General features: G+C 47.0%; 1 protein-coding gene across 1 annotated transcript; it reads right to left on the bottom strand.

The window, feature by feature from the left end:
• Positions 1–432: 432 nt before the first annotated feature.
• SRSF3 (serine and arginine rich splicing factor 3) lies at positions 433–6536 on the bottom strand. The gene is made up of 6 exons (XM_014872807.2): positions 6404–6536; positions 5433–5640; positions 4433–4567; positions 2175–2213; positions 1482–1568; positions 433–1236 (listed from the first exon to the last, which is right to left on the bottom strand). Exons 2-6 carry the CDS (start codon positions 5636–5638, stop codon positions 1209–1211), a joined length of 495 nt encoding a protein of 164 aa, XP_014728293.1. The 5' UTR covers positions 5639–5640; positions 6404–6536; the 3' UTR covers positions 433–1208.
• Positions 6537–18715: the final 12179 nt, after the last annotated feature.

Here is an 18715-nt window from a genome sequence, read left to right as displayed (position 1 = left end):
GATCCAAGGGAGCCCTTGGGCAGTGTGGGAGCCCCACCTGCTCTCCAGCCATGCTGCATTTCTACAGGAAATGAATCTTCAGGGTAAGTTTTAGTTTCCAGACCAGCAATTTCCAAACCCAAGAGAGGATGAGGTTCTTAACAGCTGTTCCCAACCCACAGCTGGTATACAAAGCCCATGGCAAACCTTGGCATCTCCAGCTGGTTTTCCAAGGAACCACTACAGGGCTCACTGCTAGGCAAGAAGTCAGGTGGCATCAGCTACTGACCACCCCAGCTGAACCTGTACAGCAGGGATTAGACTGCCATGGGGGAGTGACACCTCACCAGAGACAGGTGAGCAGGTACAGCTGTGTTGGACAATTCACAGGTGTGTTACAGTCAGGTGGGGTGACTGTCACAGTCAGGGACGAGTTAAATACTGAACAACGAGTTGTAACCAAAACTTTAATCCCAAGGATCTCACAAAAGACATTTTACAAGTGACATGAAAATTCTTGTACAGTAAAGAAATGTTTAATAACTAATGTTTACAATGTACCATTAGACACAACACATCCACTCCAGGTGTCAGTTCTGCTGTGGATTTGGTCTTTTCAGAGCTTCTGGAATACATGGTCAACCAAAAGGTATCTAATTAAGGACTCTACTTACACCAAGTACAAAATTAACTGACCCTATAACTAAAGTTTTATTTCATGGAATATAAAGCAGCTCAGTCAACTGGATCTGGATGAAGCTGCAGCCCCCAACCCCAACCCTTGCCCTCCCCTGTGCCACTGGCTCTCTACTCTCAGACAGGCTGTGGAGCACCCACGTCCTGCTCTGCTCCTGGCCTGATTCCACAAGGAACACACCATCCCTGCACACTTCCTCCAGCTGAGCCCCAGCAAACCCCAGCCCAGCCACGCTCTCTCAGCCACACCACACAGACCATTTGCCATTCCACACACACATACCCCCCTGTGTCTAATGGTACATTGGAAAACCATTAATATTACAAATCATAGGATCTGCTCAGAACCATATACAGATTCACATCTTTACATTTGCCACCTGTTACAAGATACAAGGAACAAAGCAAGTTCAACAGCTAAAACATTTTAAAAATGCACCAAGCTTTATGAAGTTTCAAAACAAAACAATGTTCTGTACATACTCCTGGCTTCGGATCTCATGACTTCCTGTACACAGCTCCTTCCCACAGTCCTATTTCCTCTCATTTGACCTGGAGCGACTGAAGAAAAACACACAGGTAAGGTTAGGATCAGGTGTCAGGAGCAGCAGATTTTCCTTTAACCCCCCAGCCAACCAGCAGGTGATATTTAAGCATTTTAAAAATACTGTTCATTTAATAAAACGGAGTATTTTATTGTAGAAGGTGAAGAATCTCCTGTAACACCAGAGGTGATTCTCCAGCAAGGCACAGAAAGTCACTTTTACATTTACTGAGAACACACAAACACGGCAGACTCCTCTTACCTGCGGGACCTGGAAAAGGAGCGAGAAGGCTTGTGGTTCCTTTCCCGTGAGAGTGATCTCTCTCTTCTTCTGTCTCTGGAGAGGGACCTGGTACAGATCACAACACCACATCAGAGCAAGATCTCATCAGGCCAAGGAGGCTCCCTGGGGAACTTCCCTTCAGGAGTGAAGGTTTCTAACTATTCAACCAGAGGGAACCTGTTACTGATGCTGCTATTCTTGAGGGAAGAATAACCAGCCTGAGCCAACAGCTTATAATGTCCTGCAAACAGGCATGCAGTACTTTGCAGAAGTTTGGTTGTTTTTTGGTTTTTTTTTTTGCAGAATCCCACCTAATCAGAGTCTGATTTATGGCTGGACTCAATCGTCTTTTCTCACCTCAGGGCTCAATGATCCTATGCTCACAGAATCTGTGAGAGAGCAGCACATTAACGCCTGAACTTCGAGGAAAACTGACAGAAGAGCCCAGGCAGCTGCAGAAAGGAAATTACTTCCGTCCTCAGTATCCTTCCACTGCTATCCCAGGAATCTCAAACAGCTCAGTAATTCCAGGCAAACAATGTAACAGGGGCAAATCTGTTTCCCTTTTACCAAACTACTGATTGTGCACAGCCCACACGTGGAGCTGTTTCAGGCTGTTCTTTCCAAGCCTCCAGAGTGGAGCAGTCCATGGGGCAGGGAAGGGACTCGTACCTGCTGCGGCTCCGGGAAAAGCTTCTCCTTCGTGGTGATCTAGAACCAGAAAACCAAATGTGAGGCACTTTATCCATTCTTTGAGCTTTAACGGGGTGAGGCATTTCCCAACTTGTCAAACTCACTGTTGGGCCCAGGGAACGTGCCAAGAATAACTGGCATCCATCATCCAGTAAAAGGCATGGAAAGATTAGGCAGTAAAACCAAGCTCAGTGTGAACAGCACGTTTCCAACCACGAATTCACTTAACTAAGAACGCGTCAGAGCAGAGTTGTCCAATGCAACACTTTCCATTTCAACTAAATACACTGCCCAGAACACCACACCAAAGTCCCACAGGTGGTTCAAAAAAAAAAAAAAAAATAGCACAGAGCAAATGTTTTGGAACCCATGCAAGCCAAAAAGGTCCATAACAAGACATAAGAGATATCAAGTGGAAAAAAAAAAGTGAAAATGCGCTCAGTGTCAATATTGATAATGCCATTAAGTGCTACATTAGAACTGCATATTTGTGATTGTCATTTTTAATGCCATAGAGTGTGTTTAGACTATTTTCTTATAAAAAATAAAAAATTAAAAATATAACCTTAGCTCGGCCCAGTTCATCCCAAAAAGTAATTGTTTTAAGTTTTGAAAACTGTTAGTAAAACCATTTAAAGGTGATAGGATTTTTCTGGCAAGGAAAAGCTACATTTGTTAGAGCTTTATTAAAAATTTAGTTCGGCATCTCACATGCAAATATCCTGGTTTTTACATTATTCACAGTGTAAGAGCTTCCATATCACCCTTAAAAGTTTTCTCAAGCAACATATGTACGTTACCACTTAATTATGCACAGCCAGCCTTTGATTGAGAAAAGTAATTACTTATAAGCCGCTTACTCCTTATTTTAACCAGCAGTAAACTGTATAAGCAGGAAAAACTTACAAGTCTTTGGTTTCAACAAGCTAGAAATGGTGAGGTGAGGCTGCCGGACTGACTGCCAAGAAGAATTTGCTGAAAAGGTTTTGCCAGATGTTGCGTTGTATTTAGTTGGTTGGCGAAGGGGGTGTTGTGGATTTTTCCTGCTTTTTTGTTAGCCGAAGGCTGCTGCTGTAGTTGTTGTGAAGACATTTGGTAAATAAACAGCTGAGCTGATTGGCCGGGAATGTGTGGGCGGTCGAGGTGGCTGCTGCCGATTTGGTTAAGGTTGGAGAGAAGGCTGAGAGAAAACAGCATGCTCGGGAACCAAAGGGCGGTGCAACCTGACGACTGGCCATGCCTGGGTCATGTGAAACGACACCAGCCAAGCTGCATGGGGCGCGCTGGTCACATGACGCTGAAAGGGCTAGTTGGCTGGCTAATGCAGACTCAGAGGGTGGTGAGAAGAGACATGATGGTGACTCTGTAACGGGTTCATTTTTATTAATAGATGGACCAAAAAGCATAAAAAAAATGAAAAACAAGCCATCAGTACAACCATCTATTAGCTAACAAATACTCCTAATGTGTTATTTTTTTTTTTTTTCAACAGCAAAAGGGTAAGCTTGAAACCCTGGCTCGGGAGGACTTCACTCACCTGCCACAGGTAAATTCAGTCCTGCAAAAACCACGGTGCACACTTAAACTGCCAGACAAACTAGTCTGGGTCCAAGAACGTGCCAGTTCCCAAAAATCCTGCCATATGCTAGAGCTGGGTTTGCAAACCTCAAGTGACAGGACTGTCACACGATGCTTTATTTCCACGCTAGCACTAAAGTGTCAAGATTCCAGATGTTTAGAGCAACTGTTATTCAATCTATTATTACACAGCTGCCTGCTTGGGAAGTATTTTAAGTTCTGCAAACAAAGTGGAAAAACCCATTGGTATGGAAATGCTAAACTGCCGTATGTCATGTTCTGCCATAATGGAGTAAAGGAAAGGAACAGCCTAAGTTGAAGTATGGGGAAGAAAGGGAAAAGTGTGACTAGAAGATGAGCAGGTTTTAAGAGGAAGGAGGATAAGCCCAGGACAGAGGGCACTGACTACCAACTGCACAGTCACCTAAGGACAAAAGCCAACAACATTCAACACAACTCAAGTTCACCTCGATTTTGTGGGGGGGGGGGGGGGGGGGGGGGGTTGATTTAGGTTTTGGGTTTTTTTGACATTTGTCATTTCCGAATCATGATCAGATAGATGAATGCCATCCATCAACATGCCTGTTTAACAAGCCTGCTCCTAGGATGCTACGTGGTAACTGTGCCAAGAGCTCTAGGATTGTGTTGTGCCCAGGTACCTGCGCCGAGGAGGGGGACTCCTCCTGCGATAATCATCCCGAGGGCGCCGGCCCCACGACGGAGGGGGGCCCCGGTTCCGACTTCGCTTCTCCCCGTTGGAGAGCTCCACTCGGACACGACAGCCACACAGGGTTCTGGGAACAGACGTCAGCTGGTTAGCGTTTCCACAGAGAACACAGCATGGAATAAAGCATACGCCATCCAGACAAGGGAAAAAATGTTCTGTCATCAAGCACAGTGCCCAGAGACAGCTCCAGCATGGCTGTGGGGGTCCTTTCCCTGAAGTGTCCAAGGCCAGGTTGGACAGGACTTGCAGTAACCTGGTCTATCTAGTGAAAGGTGGCCCTGCCCATGGCAGAGGGTGGATCTGAATGGGCTTCCAGCCCAAACCGTTCTGGGATTCTTTGGCAGACAAAAGGTTTGGCTGCTTCTCCAAACTGCTCTGCCAATAAAGCAGGCAGGAAAAGAGTAAAGGAGGGTCTCCATGATCAGTTTTACCTCTTTATAGTAACACAATCTGCAATTTAATTAACACACACGAAGAGATGCAAGTTCAACTGTGAAGTGCAAAATTAACCATTACAATGCTATTCATGAAGGAGGACAGTGTTAGATGGGATACTAGGAAGGAACTGTTCCCTATGAGGGTGGGGAGGCCCTGGCACAGGGTGCCCAGAGAAGCTGTGGCTGGCCCTGGACCCCTGAGGTGTCCAAGGTCAGGTTGGACCGGGCCTGCAGCAATCTGGGATGGTGCAAGGTGTCCCTGCCCATGGGGACGGTGGCACCGGGATGGCTTTAAGGTGCCTTTCAGCACAAACCATTCCGGGATTCTACTGCTGCACTGTAAGAACACCCTTACAGTACCGTATAAATAAACAGTGCATAAGAAATGTGTCAAAACTTTAGTCCTGCAGTTTAAGCTTCACAATTTAAAACTATATCATTCTTAGAATATCTCATATTTAGACCAGCCAAGCCAAGCCCACAAGCACATTTTACCTTCCATCTAGTTCTCTTACTGCATCAGCTGCATCTCGGGGATCTTCAAATTCCACAAAGGCAAAACCAGGAGGATTTCTTGCCACCCATACACTGCGCAGTGGTCCATAGTAGCCAAAAGCTCGCTCTAATTCAGTTTTGTTGCCATTGTTTCCAAGGTTACCCACATAGACCTTGCAGTCCAGCGGACAAGAGTCACGATGCATTGCTAGGACAGGAAAAAAGAAGTTCACATATATTGAACACAGCGCATGTGCTCGTTCACTTCTAAAGGAAGTCACTTTATTGGCTGCTTCCCCATGAAACTTCAGCAGTGATACATTCTGATGGAGACATTGTTTGGAAGGGACGGGCGGGGTTGGCGAAGAATGTTAAAACCCAACACAAAAAAGAGAACTGCTACGCCGCGTTGTGCTTAAAGTGCACTATTTCGGGGAATTCCGTTTACTTTTACAGTTAAGATTTGAGAGGGAAGGTCCCTGCGCTCCTCTTCGTGCTTAGCGCGGGGGGATCTGCAGAGGGCGCTGCGCGGGGGAGGCTCCATTGTTCCCGGATCGGGATTAGGATCAGGGCGATCCGCGCACGAGCGGGATGGGGGGGTGGGGGCAGCGCCTTCTCCCGCCGAGCTCCGCGGGCAATGCCCGGGGACTCGCTCCGGAGCTGCTCCCTCAGCGCGGCGTGAGGGACCAGCGCTGCCACTGGCGGGCGGGACGCCGCCACGCCGCCCCCGCGGCACCTCCCGCTCCGCCTCGCCTCGCACGCCGCGGGGAGCAGGCCGAGAACGGGCTCCTCCCGGCAACCCGCGGCCTCCCCGCCCGGTTCCGCTGAGCGCCGCGGCAGCCGCCGCCCCAGGCCCGGCGTTACAAAATGGCGGCTGCTCTTTGTTTGCCGCCGCCGCTTCCAGCCGCCCTGCCAGGCACCAAGACCGCGGCTGCCGCCTCCCCCCCGCCCTCCGGGGTGAAGATCCTCACCGGTGCTTAGAGGGAGGGCGCGCGAAGGGAGCCCGCGCTAAACTCAGCCGACTCGACCCTCAGCGAGACCCCAGCTCCGCTTTTCCTCACTGGACAAAATGGCGGCCAGCAACCACCCCGCCCGCCTTTATATAGGGCCAGCCCTCTCCCACGTGATGCCAGACGATAACGAATCAGAGGGCGTCGTTGCGCTGATTGACAGGTTGCGTCACGGCGCGCGCGCGCGGTGGGTGGGATGTTGGCGGTAATGGCGGGAGCGCTGAGGGGGCCCCACCCGGGCCCTGCAATCCGGGAGCGGTAATGGCTCCAGAACTGTTGCTTTTCTGGCTAACATGGAAAATAAAGTTTTTTTTCCTGGTGTCTCTGGCCCCATGAGGTCCGTCCAAGTAGGGTTTACTCCCATGGACGTTTCAGTTCTCTCAGAGCCCTTTCTAACCCATGAGCGTTTAATAAGTGTGTTGATCAAGCTGCCGTAAGTCAGAGTTGTTGGTAAGTTTTAGGTCGGGGCTTTGCTTACTGAGGCACAAAGGACAGAATTGATTTTTTTTTTTTTTACTTAGCGTTTAAGAAAACGAGAGGATTTGAAGGGAGTAATTTTAGTTACAGATACACAGTGCTCTTGATATGCTTTGCCAAACTCTGATTCATACATAACATTTATACATACAACATGGGTTTTAACTTCTAATTAAACAATTAACTTGCTCCAAAGGGGTTTTCTTAGATAACATACCTCCTGGGTTTGGTTATCAGGTAATATAAGAAACCCACCCAGGCCTGTTGCTGCAAAAACCTCCCTTCGCAACCAGGCTGGGTTTAATCCAGATTTCAACTCTTTGTCATGGGCCAGAGAAGATAAATTTATCTGGTACAGGTATAATTAATGATACTTTAAATCATATCATACACAAAAAGGCATTTTGAGTACAAATTAGTGCTATGCTTTCCAAGCAGGAACTGTGCAGAGGATGGGGTGTCCTTGTCTACCAGAATTACAGAAACCCAACTGGAATTAAAAACAACCAGCTGATAAAATTAATTGGAATTTTAAAAAAATCTTTTGCATCATCCTGCATTATTTTTAAGAGCTTTTTCTCAGTAAAATCCTCCAAGGGTCAAAACTGGACAAGGGACAGAAACACAACAATGATTTTGAGGCAATGAATGCTCCAAAGTATCTTTATTGTGTGTATCTGTGAGCTACCTGCTATTAATTAAGGAAATCTAATCCATTGTAATCTAAATTAGCTGATGGCTAATTTCCTGAGACAACACAAACAAAGGAAATAATTTGAAGGTTGGATCTGTTCAGCCATTTCACTTTTTGATTTCTTTGAGATGGTGATTTCCAGCACTCACCTCACTTCTCCAAGGGGGTTTGCAGCGTTCCTAGACCCTCCTCTCATTACATAATGTACATTTCGAACATGATTTAAGTTTTGCAATAATAGATATTAAAAAAAAATAAACAGAACAAATATTAGAGAGTAAGTTGGCCAACCTTGTAATCCTAACAGAACATTTAATTTCATACCAAAGTTACACATGATGTATGAAGATAATTCCAGGTGACAGACTTGGGAACAAAGGATTTATTCAGAAGTCAGTTCACCTGCTACAAAGCAAACAGAGCAGTCAGCACTCACCTAGGACATGTTACCTGCTCTACTCTTCCCTGTGGTTAAGCCTGTCACCACATTTTATAAACCACAGTCCACAAAAATCATGGCATCCAAACATAACCCGTTTTCAGTTTGCTTTTGTTATTATTCAGAAACTAAACATGGCCCATCAGCAGGACACAAGGCAGAGGTCAGAGTGCTCAGCCAAACCCTCACAGCTGGGGCTGGGATGTGCCAGCACAGCCACACAACTCTTGTGTCATTCCAAAGTTCTTTGTGTCATTCCAAATTTGATTGTCCTCCCAAAGCTGGTCCCAAACCAGCCCTCTGCATGTCACACACATGTGGAAGTTTTGTGCTACATTACTTCCCCTTCCCCTCTTCTTCCAAATTTGTGAGTGTTTGGAAAACCCTGCTGCATTGTACTCACTGACTTTTACCACTTGTGTCCAATAAAATTGGTTAAATGTTTTATAACACCCCCAGACCAGGATCCAAGCCCACACTGATCTGGATCAAGCTGTTCTAGTAAAACTGTTATCGTGGTTCCTGAGATTTCAGAGGAAAATAAACTCCTGAACATTCTAGATGTTATGATATGGAAGAAACCTCAGCTATGTGAGCCAAATTTAAGGGATCACTGAACCACAGAATATCCTGAGCTGGAAGGGATCCACAAGAACCATCAAAAATCTACTCCTGGCCCTTCACAGGACACCCCAAAATCCCACCACGTGACTGAGAGCATTGTCCAAACACTCCTGGAGCTCAGGATACCTCAGGAGACAGATAATATTTACTGGAGAATGCTTCTATCTGCAGGAGGATCTCTTAGAGCTGCTCCTCAAGCAAAACCAGCCACCAGCAAAACCAGTTATTTACTGGCACGGTTCTGCCCACGGAAAGGCCTTTTACTGGGAAATGCCAAACACAACAGGAACTGGTGGAGGGGATGCATCTTCAGTCAGAACCCCAGTGCACACAGGCACAGCTGAGCCTCCAGTGGATTCGCCCCATTTTCACATCCTGCCCACTGACCAGCCCTGGTGAAGGCTGTTTTCTGAAAAAACAGAGACTTACACAAGCCTGATCTTTAGATATATTTCAGTGCATCAGCTCATTCCCACACACTCTTTTCTTTACAGGGTACCTTTATTTCATCATTTTAAAAACATATATTTTTACACTGTGAAAGCTTTACTCTCTACCTCAGACTTCATGTAAAGAGAGAGTGAAACAACAGACTGTAATTTATATGTCATAGACCTAAAGTAAGACACAGCACCAAGCACAGGGGCACAGCATGTCCCCAAGACTCAGCACTTGGGGATTAATTAGTGTGATGTTGCTTTACTTGGATGACATTTAATTGCTCATCCTTCATCCTCAGCTTTCCACATATGAGGCTTCTGCCACTCTTGGGGTCTCATGTCTAAGCTATTGGCACCACAGTGACATTTTCTGGCAGGGGCAGATCCCGGAGAGTTCCTTTTCATTGAGACAGAGCCCATAGCATTGGGAAACATCTCTTATTTTTTACTGTTTTTACTCAGGTGAGGTCCTCAGGAGACTTCTGCAACACTGTGGAACCCGGGATAAGCTCAGACAGCCCAGTGGGTGTTACAGAAGCAGCAAAAGGGACCCACGGCTTTGTCTCAGCTTCACCTGAATTAGTTTTGCACACATCAAATATTCCATCTGGAGACTATTTTAGGCAGAAAAGAGAATCAGCCCCAGGCTTGTCTTCAGGGCAGGTTTTGGAGGACAAAACACTTGCTAGCATGTTCAGACAGAGCTGTGGGTCCCAGGAGCTTCTGTAAATCTGGCTTGAAATCAGAAAATGGAAAATGAAAACAGTGAGCCTGAGTCACTGCTGTTCAACTCTAATTTTAATTCCCTGGAAGATGGGAGTTTTCTCTGGAATGACGCAGTACATACTGCACAGGGGCCAGAATTTCCAACTGCTCCTGGAACAGTTTGCCCCCCTCCCAAATGTGATTCTTGGCACCTCTCCAGGTGGCACAGGACTGTCCCCAGCAACAAGGAGGTGACACAGAAGAGCTAAAAGCACCCAGCTGAACTTCACCTCTTGAAATGGTTATGGAAGCCGTGGGTGTGCTGGCTCCTTTCCGGGAAACAGAGAGCTGGAAATGCCCCTGTAGCACCTCGAGTGCAGGTGTGATGGTGCCAAAATCTTCGTGGTTTGCTGTGAGATGTCATTTCCTCCCATCTCTGAGCGAGGGAGGCCAGGGAGGGCAGACAGCCCTTGGGCAGCTGCTGCAGCTCCATTTACCGTGAGTGTGCTCAGAGCGTTTCCTCTGGGCAGGGCGGTGCCCGGCTCTGCTCACACGGCACAGCAGCTCACAGCTTTCGGGCCTGTTGGGCTAAGAGCAGTAAGGGAAAAAAAAAAAACAAACCACAAGTCAAAAATAATAATAAAAAAAAGAGTTGATGTTTTCGTCAGGGAAGCAGGAAGCCTCGTGGAGCCCACACTCCTGTTACTGGTGAGCAACAGGGAACAGCACAAGGAAAAAATTCCTCAGATCTCTCAGCCCATCTCCCCACAGATAGAGGATCCCTTTGATGCAGCACAGTCTTTGTTTAATTAAGTTTTCAAATCCCAGGCCAGAGGATCCCCCTTACCCTAACAAGGCTATTTGCACATTTGCTTTGCTTTCTGTTCCCTCCCCCAGTTCCTTCTTCCCCCTCAACTGGGCCTCCAGGCTTTCTCTTCCCTTTTTCTTTCATGCTCTGAAGCAGCCCATATTCCCTTCCTCCCCCACCTGGCTCCCGGGGGGAAGGACTGGAAAGCAAAACAAAAGAATCACTCCCTGGGAAACTGTAATTGGCACAACCCTCCTGCTCCAAAAGTCCCACTGAAGGTGAGGGAACAGCGACAGCCCCTCCTATGCAAAGAGCAGGAAAAGCCGGAGGGAGGGAGCGAAGGCTTTGAAGCCATGGCTAAAACCTTTGATGGCTCCGAGATGCTGTGAGGGAGGCCCCGAAGGGACCAAGCTCTGGTCAGCCCGAATTCCTCATTGCCTTCCCGGCAGAATGGGCTCCTGCTCCACTCTGCACAGCTCAGTGCTCTCACAGAGGTTAATTTATCCCAGCTAAAAACCCCAGCCGGGAGTGCTGCTGGTACAATTCCCCCTGTGACATTGGCGCTGACCCCACTAGAGCTGGGAACATTTCCTCCTGGGTGTACGGCTGGAGTGTGCAATCGACACATTTTATGTTTTCTTTACAAATATTGTATCTCCCGTGGATATACAGTAACCCTGGCACAGGGGAGATGTCACAAAGTGACTACCATGGTTATTTTGACTTCTCCGGAGTCCTTGGAAGGATGTAGCCACGGCAGTGTGCTGTGACCACCAGAACACTCTCCAAGTGCCCCTGTCCCTACCCCACATTGCCATCTCTGCTTGTGGTCACTCAGGTGATGTTTTCCAGCAGAGATGTCGATAACTGCATCCAATAGAAACCCATTGTACACCGGAGACTTGAAAAGTTCATGGATGAATCGTCCCAGATGCCTTACACAGGACTTTGGCCAATGCTTATTAATCCTTGAAGATGTAACCAAGGGATCCACGGCAGATAATTTGGTGTAACCACAGTGTAAGTGCTGCCCTGGAGACTCAGACGTGGAGCTGGGCCCTGATCAACCAATATTTAACGAATGTCAGCTTTAATTGGTGACGAACTCTAATGGGTGACACTCTCCTTAACGATCAGGACTCAGGTAATGAAATCAGGAATGTTTATTGGGCGCTCAGATGTAGGCTCAGACAGGCTGCCTTGAGGAACATAATGAAAATCAATTTGGTGTCCATGGAAGCTGTGAGAACTGATGAGGCTGTGAAGCCCTGCAAGGACAGGACAACGTGTGTGCATCCACCTGAGCCTGGCTTTATCAGGAATGAAGCCCTGTCCCTATGTGAAAGGAATCTGTCACTTCAGAAAACACTGAGCAAATGATCTTCCCAATTTTTGCAAGAATTGCTCTTCAGAGGTGACAAATACATTCACTTCGAGAATACATTCACTTTGTCTTTCACTTTGAGAAACAGGAACTGGTCCTCTTACGTAGTTTCAACCTAATGACCCAGCCACATCCTTAGTATCCAAATTCTACTGAAATTGCCTGCTTAGAGATCATACAGTGAATATCAAACCTCGTGTGGTGTCCGCTTTCAGAGTTTCAAAACACATCAGAATTTGGCTTTTTGCCTGTACTACCACTTGCACTTTTATTGTTTAGTGAGTTTCTCCCATTTCCCAAGATTTCAAACAAATTTCTTTACTGTACAGCCAACAGATTTTAATTCAATTTGTACTGAACATTAAAATCCAGTGGGATTTTATTTACATTACCCAGAGCAGCTGTGGCTGCCCCTGGATCCCTGGAAGTGTCCAAGGCCAGGCTGGACAGGACTTGGATCAGCCTGGGATGGTGGGAGGTGTCCCTGCCCATGGACAGGGATGGTGGGCTTTAAGGTCCCTTCCAGTTTAACCACTTTGGGATTCTAAAATTTACCAGCTCCTGAGATTTTCTGTGAATAACTGGGTTTTGTAGATTGCAGAGGGCACCAGTACTGTTAATTTAGATTCCTCTTACCCAACTCAGGGTCTCACACCTGAGCCATAAGGACAGGAAAAGAAGAAAATCTATTGCTATACCAGAGACACTTTTCCTGATCAACCCTGGAACAGCTGGATATCCTCTGTCCATCATCTTGGGGCACAGGAAAACTATTTTAGAATCAAAAGTTCTCACAAAACAGGAGACACTGCAAAGGAAGAAGAAACTGCCTGCAATGCTGTGATCTTCTCTGTAGTCAGAGCTGAATATTTTAAAATCAGAGATTTATTATTGCTGGAGCTGTGTCATTTCCCTGGCACAAGGTCTTAGTCACAGAGGGCTGTGGAGCCCATTCCCATTGTTCCTGAGCTCCCTGGGCTGCTATAAAAGGTGGTCAAGGGCACTCGGTGTCACTGCACTGGAGCATCAGCACAGGGCTGGCAGGAGACTGCAGGTCAGGACTTCCCTGGAGCCAAACACCACCATCAGTAAGTGGATAATGTTCCTTTTGTAACTGGGAGATGCTTTTAATTAATGTCGAGTTTACTGTTGATCAGAGTAGCAAAGTGTCATTGCTCTATTTTGTCTGTGCAGTTCTGCATTAGCATAACTTAAAATATCCCTCAGCATTTAATACACACATCTCTATGGATATTTATGTGCATGTATCTGCATTTAATACACGTTTTTCATTAGAACTAATACCCACTTGTTATTTCACATCTAGTTTGATTCCAACATATTGCCCAAGAAAATTACTCACAAATTACTGAGGCAGGCTTATTTAGAACTAGCTTGTTACAAACAAATACAGAATCGATGTGTATTTATGTTCTATTGATGTATAATTTGCTTTTTTATCCAGCCACTGACAATATTCAAGTTAGTGTAAAGACAAGTGGTTTGAGGAGATGCTGAGTATTTTATTATCCCAAATTTCTCCTTCACATTATAAATCATTATTCCTTCAAAAAATTGTACAGGAACTTGTCTTTACTACTCCTACATAACAATTTAAATGCTATAACTTTTGTTTTGTTGCTCCTTCAGGTTTTGATGTAACAATTAATACAGGATTTGCTGGTAAATGAATAAAAGGCCAGACTGGAGGCAATCCTAAAGCAGGGTACAACCATTAGTACCAAAAATGCAGAAATTTTAGGGCTAGACCTGGCAATAAAGGCATGGTGGGGTTGAAGGGATGGGTATGGGTGAACCAAGACCATGAGCAGATATTGAGCTGGATGAAATTACAACATATATTAAAATAATCATTGCACAATTACATCTTCTAGTTTTCCCTTCCCTAAACCAGAAATTCACTTCTTCACAGAAAAGAAATCCAGCATCAGTCTAAGAGAATCCTGGATATTTGGGTGTCAGCATTTGTCCTGCTCATAGAAAAGGTTGTGTTATTGAAGGCTCAAACCCCAGGGCTTTTTAAATTGATATTCCTGCTCCAGCCTTAAACAGCTTTCAGGTTTCATGATTTTCAGCAATCCTAATCTTCCTATCAAATTAATGTGAAGTTTTTTTATCAGGGGGGTCTCTTCCAAGTCCTGAAATAATTTTCTGTGCTTGCAAATGCACAAAAGTTGAAAATGTTCTATCAATAGGCAACAGTGGGAAAGGAGATTTAGGACTCTAAGCAAGGAAATGTAGACATACCCTGTAAATCCTGTCTGTCTTTCCCTGGTATATGTTACAAATCCACAGATCTGGGATGATATGGGAGGTCCTGGGATGTTTTACCACAGCACAGTGCTCACCTCTGCTTAAAGGCTGAAATTCGTTTTGTCAGGTGAAAGCAAGAACAGAGGAAAAGATTTCTGATCACACCATCAGCTTCTGGTCCTGTGGAGCTGATTTAAAGAAGAGAGAAAATGTTCCTGCCCCAGAGATCTCTGCAGACAGTTACATTTTTGGCAATTCTTTTTTTTGTCTGTTTTGCAATGTGCCAAGACCTTGAAAAGTAAGCAGCATCACTTTTTTACTTCATTATTATCATCAGAAAACTGCTCACTTTTGATTTCATGGGCTGTGTTCTGCATTACTCTTGGTTACCCCAGGCATGGCAGAAGAAAAATTCAGTGTATTTGATACAGTACCATTTTACCTCACCCTCTCTGCAGTATAAAATTAGACCCATTGCATTTTTAGATGCATAACATGGACCACATTTCAGTTGTCACTTCTAAACACAGTGTAGCAAATCACATAAGGATGTTCAACAGAAGCCATGGAGATGGCATATGCTGAAATTCCATATTTAGGTTTCCATTCAGATCCAAATCTGCAGTAGGAGCCTATAGCTGCACTTAGACCTTACCTAAGCAGCCTGGAATCCTGAAATATTTGCATCTGAGATTTAGCCTGCCCTCCTCAGTCAACAGTTGACTCAAAAATCGTGGTGTATCTGAAGAAAATAGGAGTTTGGTTTTATTACATGGACATCAGTGATTTCAGGTAAATTACTCCTGAGTTACAATTCTGGAAGGAAAGAAACAAACCCAAGAGTCCAGCAACACTGAGGTGATGGAAAGGGAACTTTATTCTGCTGTAGAAACCTTTGAAAAGAATCTAAATATGGGAAAGACCAAATTGCCAATCTCCTCAGTTCAGCTTTCTTAAAAAAGAGGAGATTCAAGGTACACCTTTGAGAATAACACAGCAATTCAGCTTCCCATTTTCAGGAATCTTTAGGCTTTGACAGGCTGAGGCACCTCCAGTGCTCCTTCCTCAGTGCAGAGAAGCACCTGGGATGGATGATGGATGATGGATGGATGATGGATGATGGATGGATGATGGATGATGGATGATGGATGGATGGATGGATGGATGGATGGATGATGGTTGATGGATGATGGATGATGGTTGATGGATGGATGGATGATGGATGGATGGATGGATGGATGATGGATGGATGATGGATGGATGATGGATGGATGATGGATGATGGATGGATGATGGATGGATGATGGATGGATGGATGGATGATGGATGATGGATGATGGATGGATGATGGATGGATGATGGATGATGGATGGATGATGGATGGATGGATGGATGATGGATGATGGATGATGGATGATGGATGGATGATGGATGGATGATGGATGGATGGATGATGGATGATGGATGATGGATGGATGATGGATGATGGATGATGGATGGATGGATGATGGATGATGGATGATGGATGGATGGATGGATGGATGGATGATGGATGATGGATGGATGGATGATGGATGGATGATGGATGATGGATGATGGATGGATGGATGATGGATGGATGATGGATGATGGATGATAGATGATGGATGGATGGATGGATGATGGATGATGGATGATGGATGGATGGATGGATGATGGATGATGGATGATGGATGATGGATGGATGGATGGATGATGGATGATGGATGATGGATGATGGATGATGGATGATGGATGGATGGATGGATGGATGGATGATGGATGATGGATGATGGATGATGGATGGATGGATGGATGGATGGATGATGGATGATGGATGATGGATGATGGATGATGGATGATGGATGGATGGATGATGGATGGATGGATGATGGATGGATGCCAACCAGCACCTCCTGTCCCTGACTTGGTGTTTGTTCCCTTGCAGCAGGAGGGCAGTGACTGAGCACCAGCTCATGCACGACAAAGGGAGGGCGGTGCAGGGGCTGAAGCGCCTGCAGTGGCTGCAGCACGCCCTGGGTGCTGTGCACACTGCCAGCAGCAGGGAGATGCCACTCCCCAGTGCCAGCAGGGAAATGCCACTCCCCAGTGCCAGCTGGGATGTGCAGAAGAGCCAAGATCCCTCAGATTCCAACAGCAGTGATGGAGATGAGGCTTCAAGCCTGGTGAAACTGCTGGAACCGATGGAAGCTCAGGGCTTCTTCCTGCTAAAGCAGCTGGATGGGAAGATCCCAAAGGGTAACTGGAACCCACAGCACCTTTTCCACCCCCTCTGACTATTCAGTGTCAGCCACAGTGTTTGTCCCTCGCTTTACACGGGCACTGCTGGAGGGAACAGCTCCAGCACAAAGGTGAACAGCAAAATGAAAACCTTTAACTGCATTCACTGCTCCCGGTGTTCACAGACCCTCACACAGAGCAGCTCCTCTCCCATCTGGGCGCTGTGATGGGAGATGGGTCCCCTGTCCTCCCTCACCAGGGCCCTCCCTGTCTGTCCTGGATGTGTTAGGGATGCTGCAGCCAGCTGGAGCTGCTGGAGCTCACAGTAGCATTAGTTTGGGTCATTGATCTGTGCATTCACAGGCTCATTCACAGCCTGATCTTTTGACTCTTGAAGAACTTTACCTCGTTCTCTTACATTCACACCCGCCTGCAGTAATTTCACACTCTGCTCTAGTAACCACTTCTCTTATACTGAAGTTACAAAGGATTTTTCCTGCTCCTTCAGCATGCAGACTCTTTTAAGCATCTTGGACCCTCAGGTTTTCCTTTGTTTTGCCAGGTAGAAGTTGGCAGTGATCCCCATTCAGCCAAAGCCCCAGACACCCGCCTTGTTCTGCTGGTGGAAGAGATGAGAATGAGCTTTCAGGGTCCCTCTCTGAGCCTTTTGTTCCACACTTCCTTTTCTTTCTTTAAGTGAAATCCTCTCCAAGAGCTCCCACAGCAGCAGGAAATCAGATTCATGAGGCCACCTGTGTTTCCTGAGAGGTACCACTGGATTTTGCTGTTCACCTTTGATAACAAACTGACCATCTCTGTCTAAGCAAAGCAAGATCCAGTTTAACTGTAAAGTCAGTCTTTCAGAAATTAAATCTGCCATGTGTGTTACAAATATATCAGCATTTCCATTGTGTAGGGACTCTACATACTGTTTTAAATCCTGAAATTCCTCTGTTGCTGATAGACTTCAACAGTGCTGAATGCAGTTCTCAGTGATCAAAATGTCGTCAATAATAAAAACCCTTTTCAACCTCTTAATTATATTTGCTGTGGAGTTTTTTGTTTGTTTGTTTTTTGTTTTTTGGGTTTTTTTTTTGGTAGAAATGTTAAAAAAAAAACGAAGCAAAAGAACATTTTCCCAGTGTCTCCACCACACATCTGGGATGTGTTATCATTATGTGTTATTTCTTGTGTTATGTCATTCCTCACACCTCCCTATTAGGTTCCCAAGGCCAGCCAAACCATGACTGGAGCTGATGGTTTCAGATGAGCTGGGAGGAGCGAGATGAAAATGGGTTGTACAGGCCAAGCTGTACAATGAGTTTGCTGAGCTGGGATGTGGGAGCTCTTCCTCATCAGAGTCAGAGGATGGAGCCGCAGGGACCTGACCGTGACAGCTCAAATCTCTGGGAAATGGTCCTGTCCTGCCCAGCACTGTGGATCAGCCTCTCTGTCCTTGTAGATGCAGTTTCCTCCGGGACTGGGGGGTTGTTTCTTCGATCCCGGGCAGGCAGAGGTGACTGCTGGTGGCTCGGTGGCCTCTGTCCCCGGGTATTGGGTGATGGTATCACCTCTATGGGCATGGGAGAAACCAGCCTGTCCTCGACGGTGAGCCCAGGCTGCGCGCTGTGGGAAGGAGGGAAGTTGGGAAATCAGCCGGGACAGGGCTTCCAAGGCCGGGAGGAGTTACCCCAGGAGCAGCGCAGGCAGGCCGGCTCCCCACAGCTCGCAGCGCCGGTGCCTCTGCCCGGACCCGGGGGGAGCAGGGGCTGATCTGCACCCGCCGCCCCCTTGGGCTGCACCCGCCGTGCCCCCTCCCCGCAGGCCTCGGGCGCGCACGGATCGCTCGGCACGGAGCCTGAAGCGGGGCCCGAAGACCGCAGCCGTGTGCAGGGCCCCGGAGCTCAGAGCCGCGCGCGGGGCCCAGAGCTCAGAGCTCGGAGCTCAGAGCCGTGCGCGGGGCCCGGAGCCCGGGGCTCGGAGCTCAGAGCCGTGCGCGGGGCCCGGAGCCCAGAGCTCGGAGCTCAGAGCCGTGTGCGGGGCCCGGCGCAGGCGCTGCCGGCAGGGGCGGGCGGGCTCGGGGCTCCGCCCGGGCGGGGCGGGCCGGGCTCGGGGCGCAGGCGCTGCCGTAGCGGTCCCTGGGCCGCCCGTCCCGGCCGGGTCGCTGTC

This window comes from Sturnus vulgaris, chromosome 29 (genome assembly GCF_052056855.1).
Source record: "Sturnus vulgaris isolate bStuVul1 chromosome 29, bStuVul1.hap1, whole genome shotgun sequence".
NCBI classification, from domain to species: domain Eukaryota; kingdom Metazoa; phylum Chordata; class Aves; order Passeriformes; family Sturnidae; genus Sturnus; species Sturnus vulgaris.
This window is presented reverse-complemented; position numbering and strand designations above follow the sequence as displayed.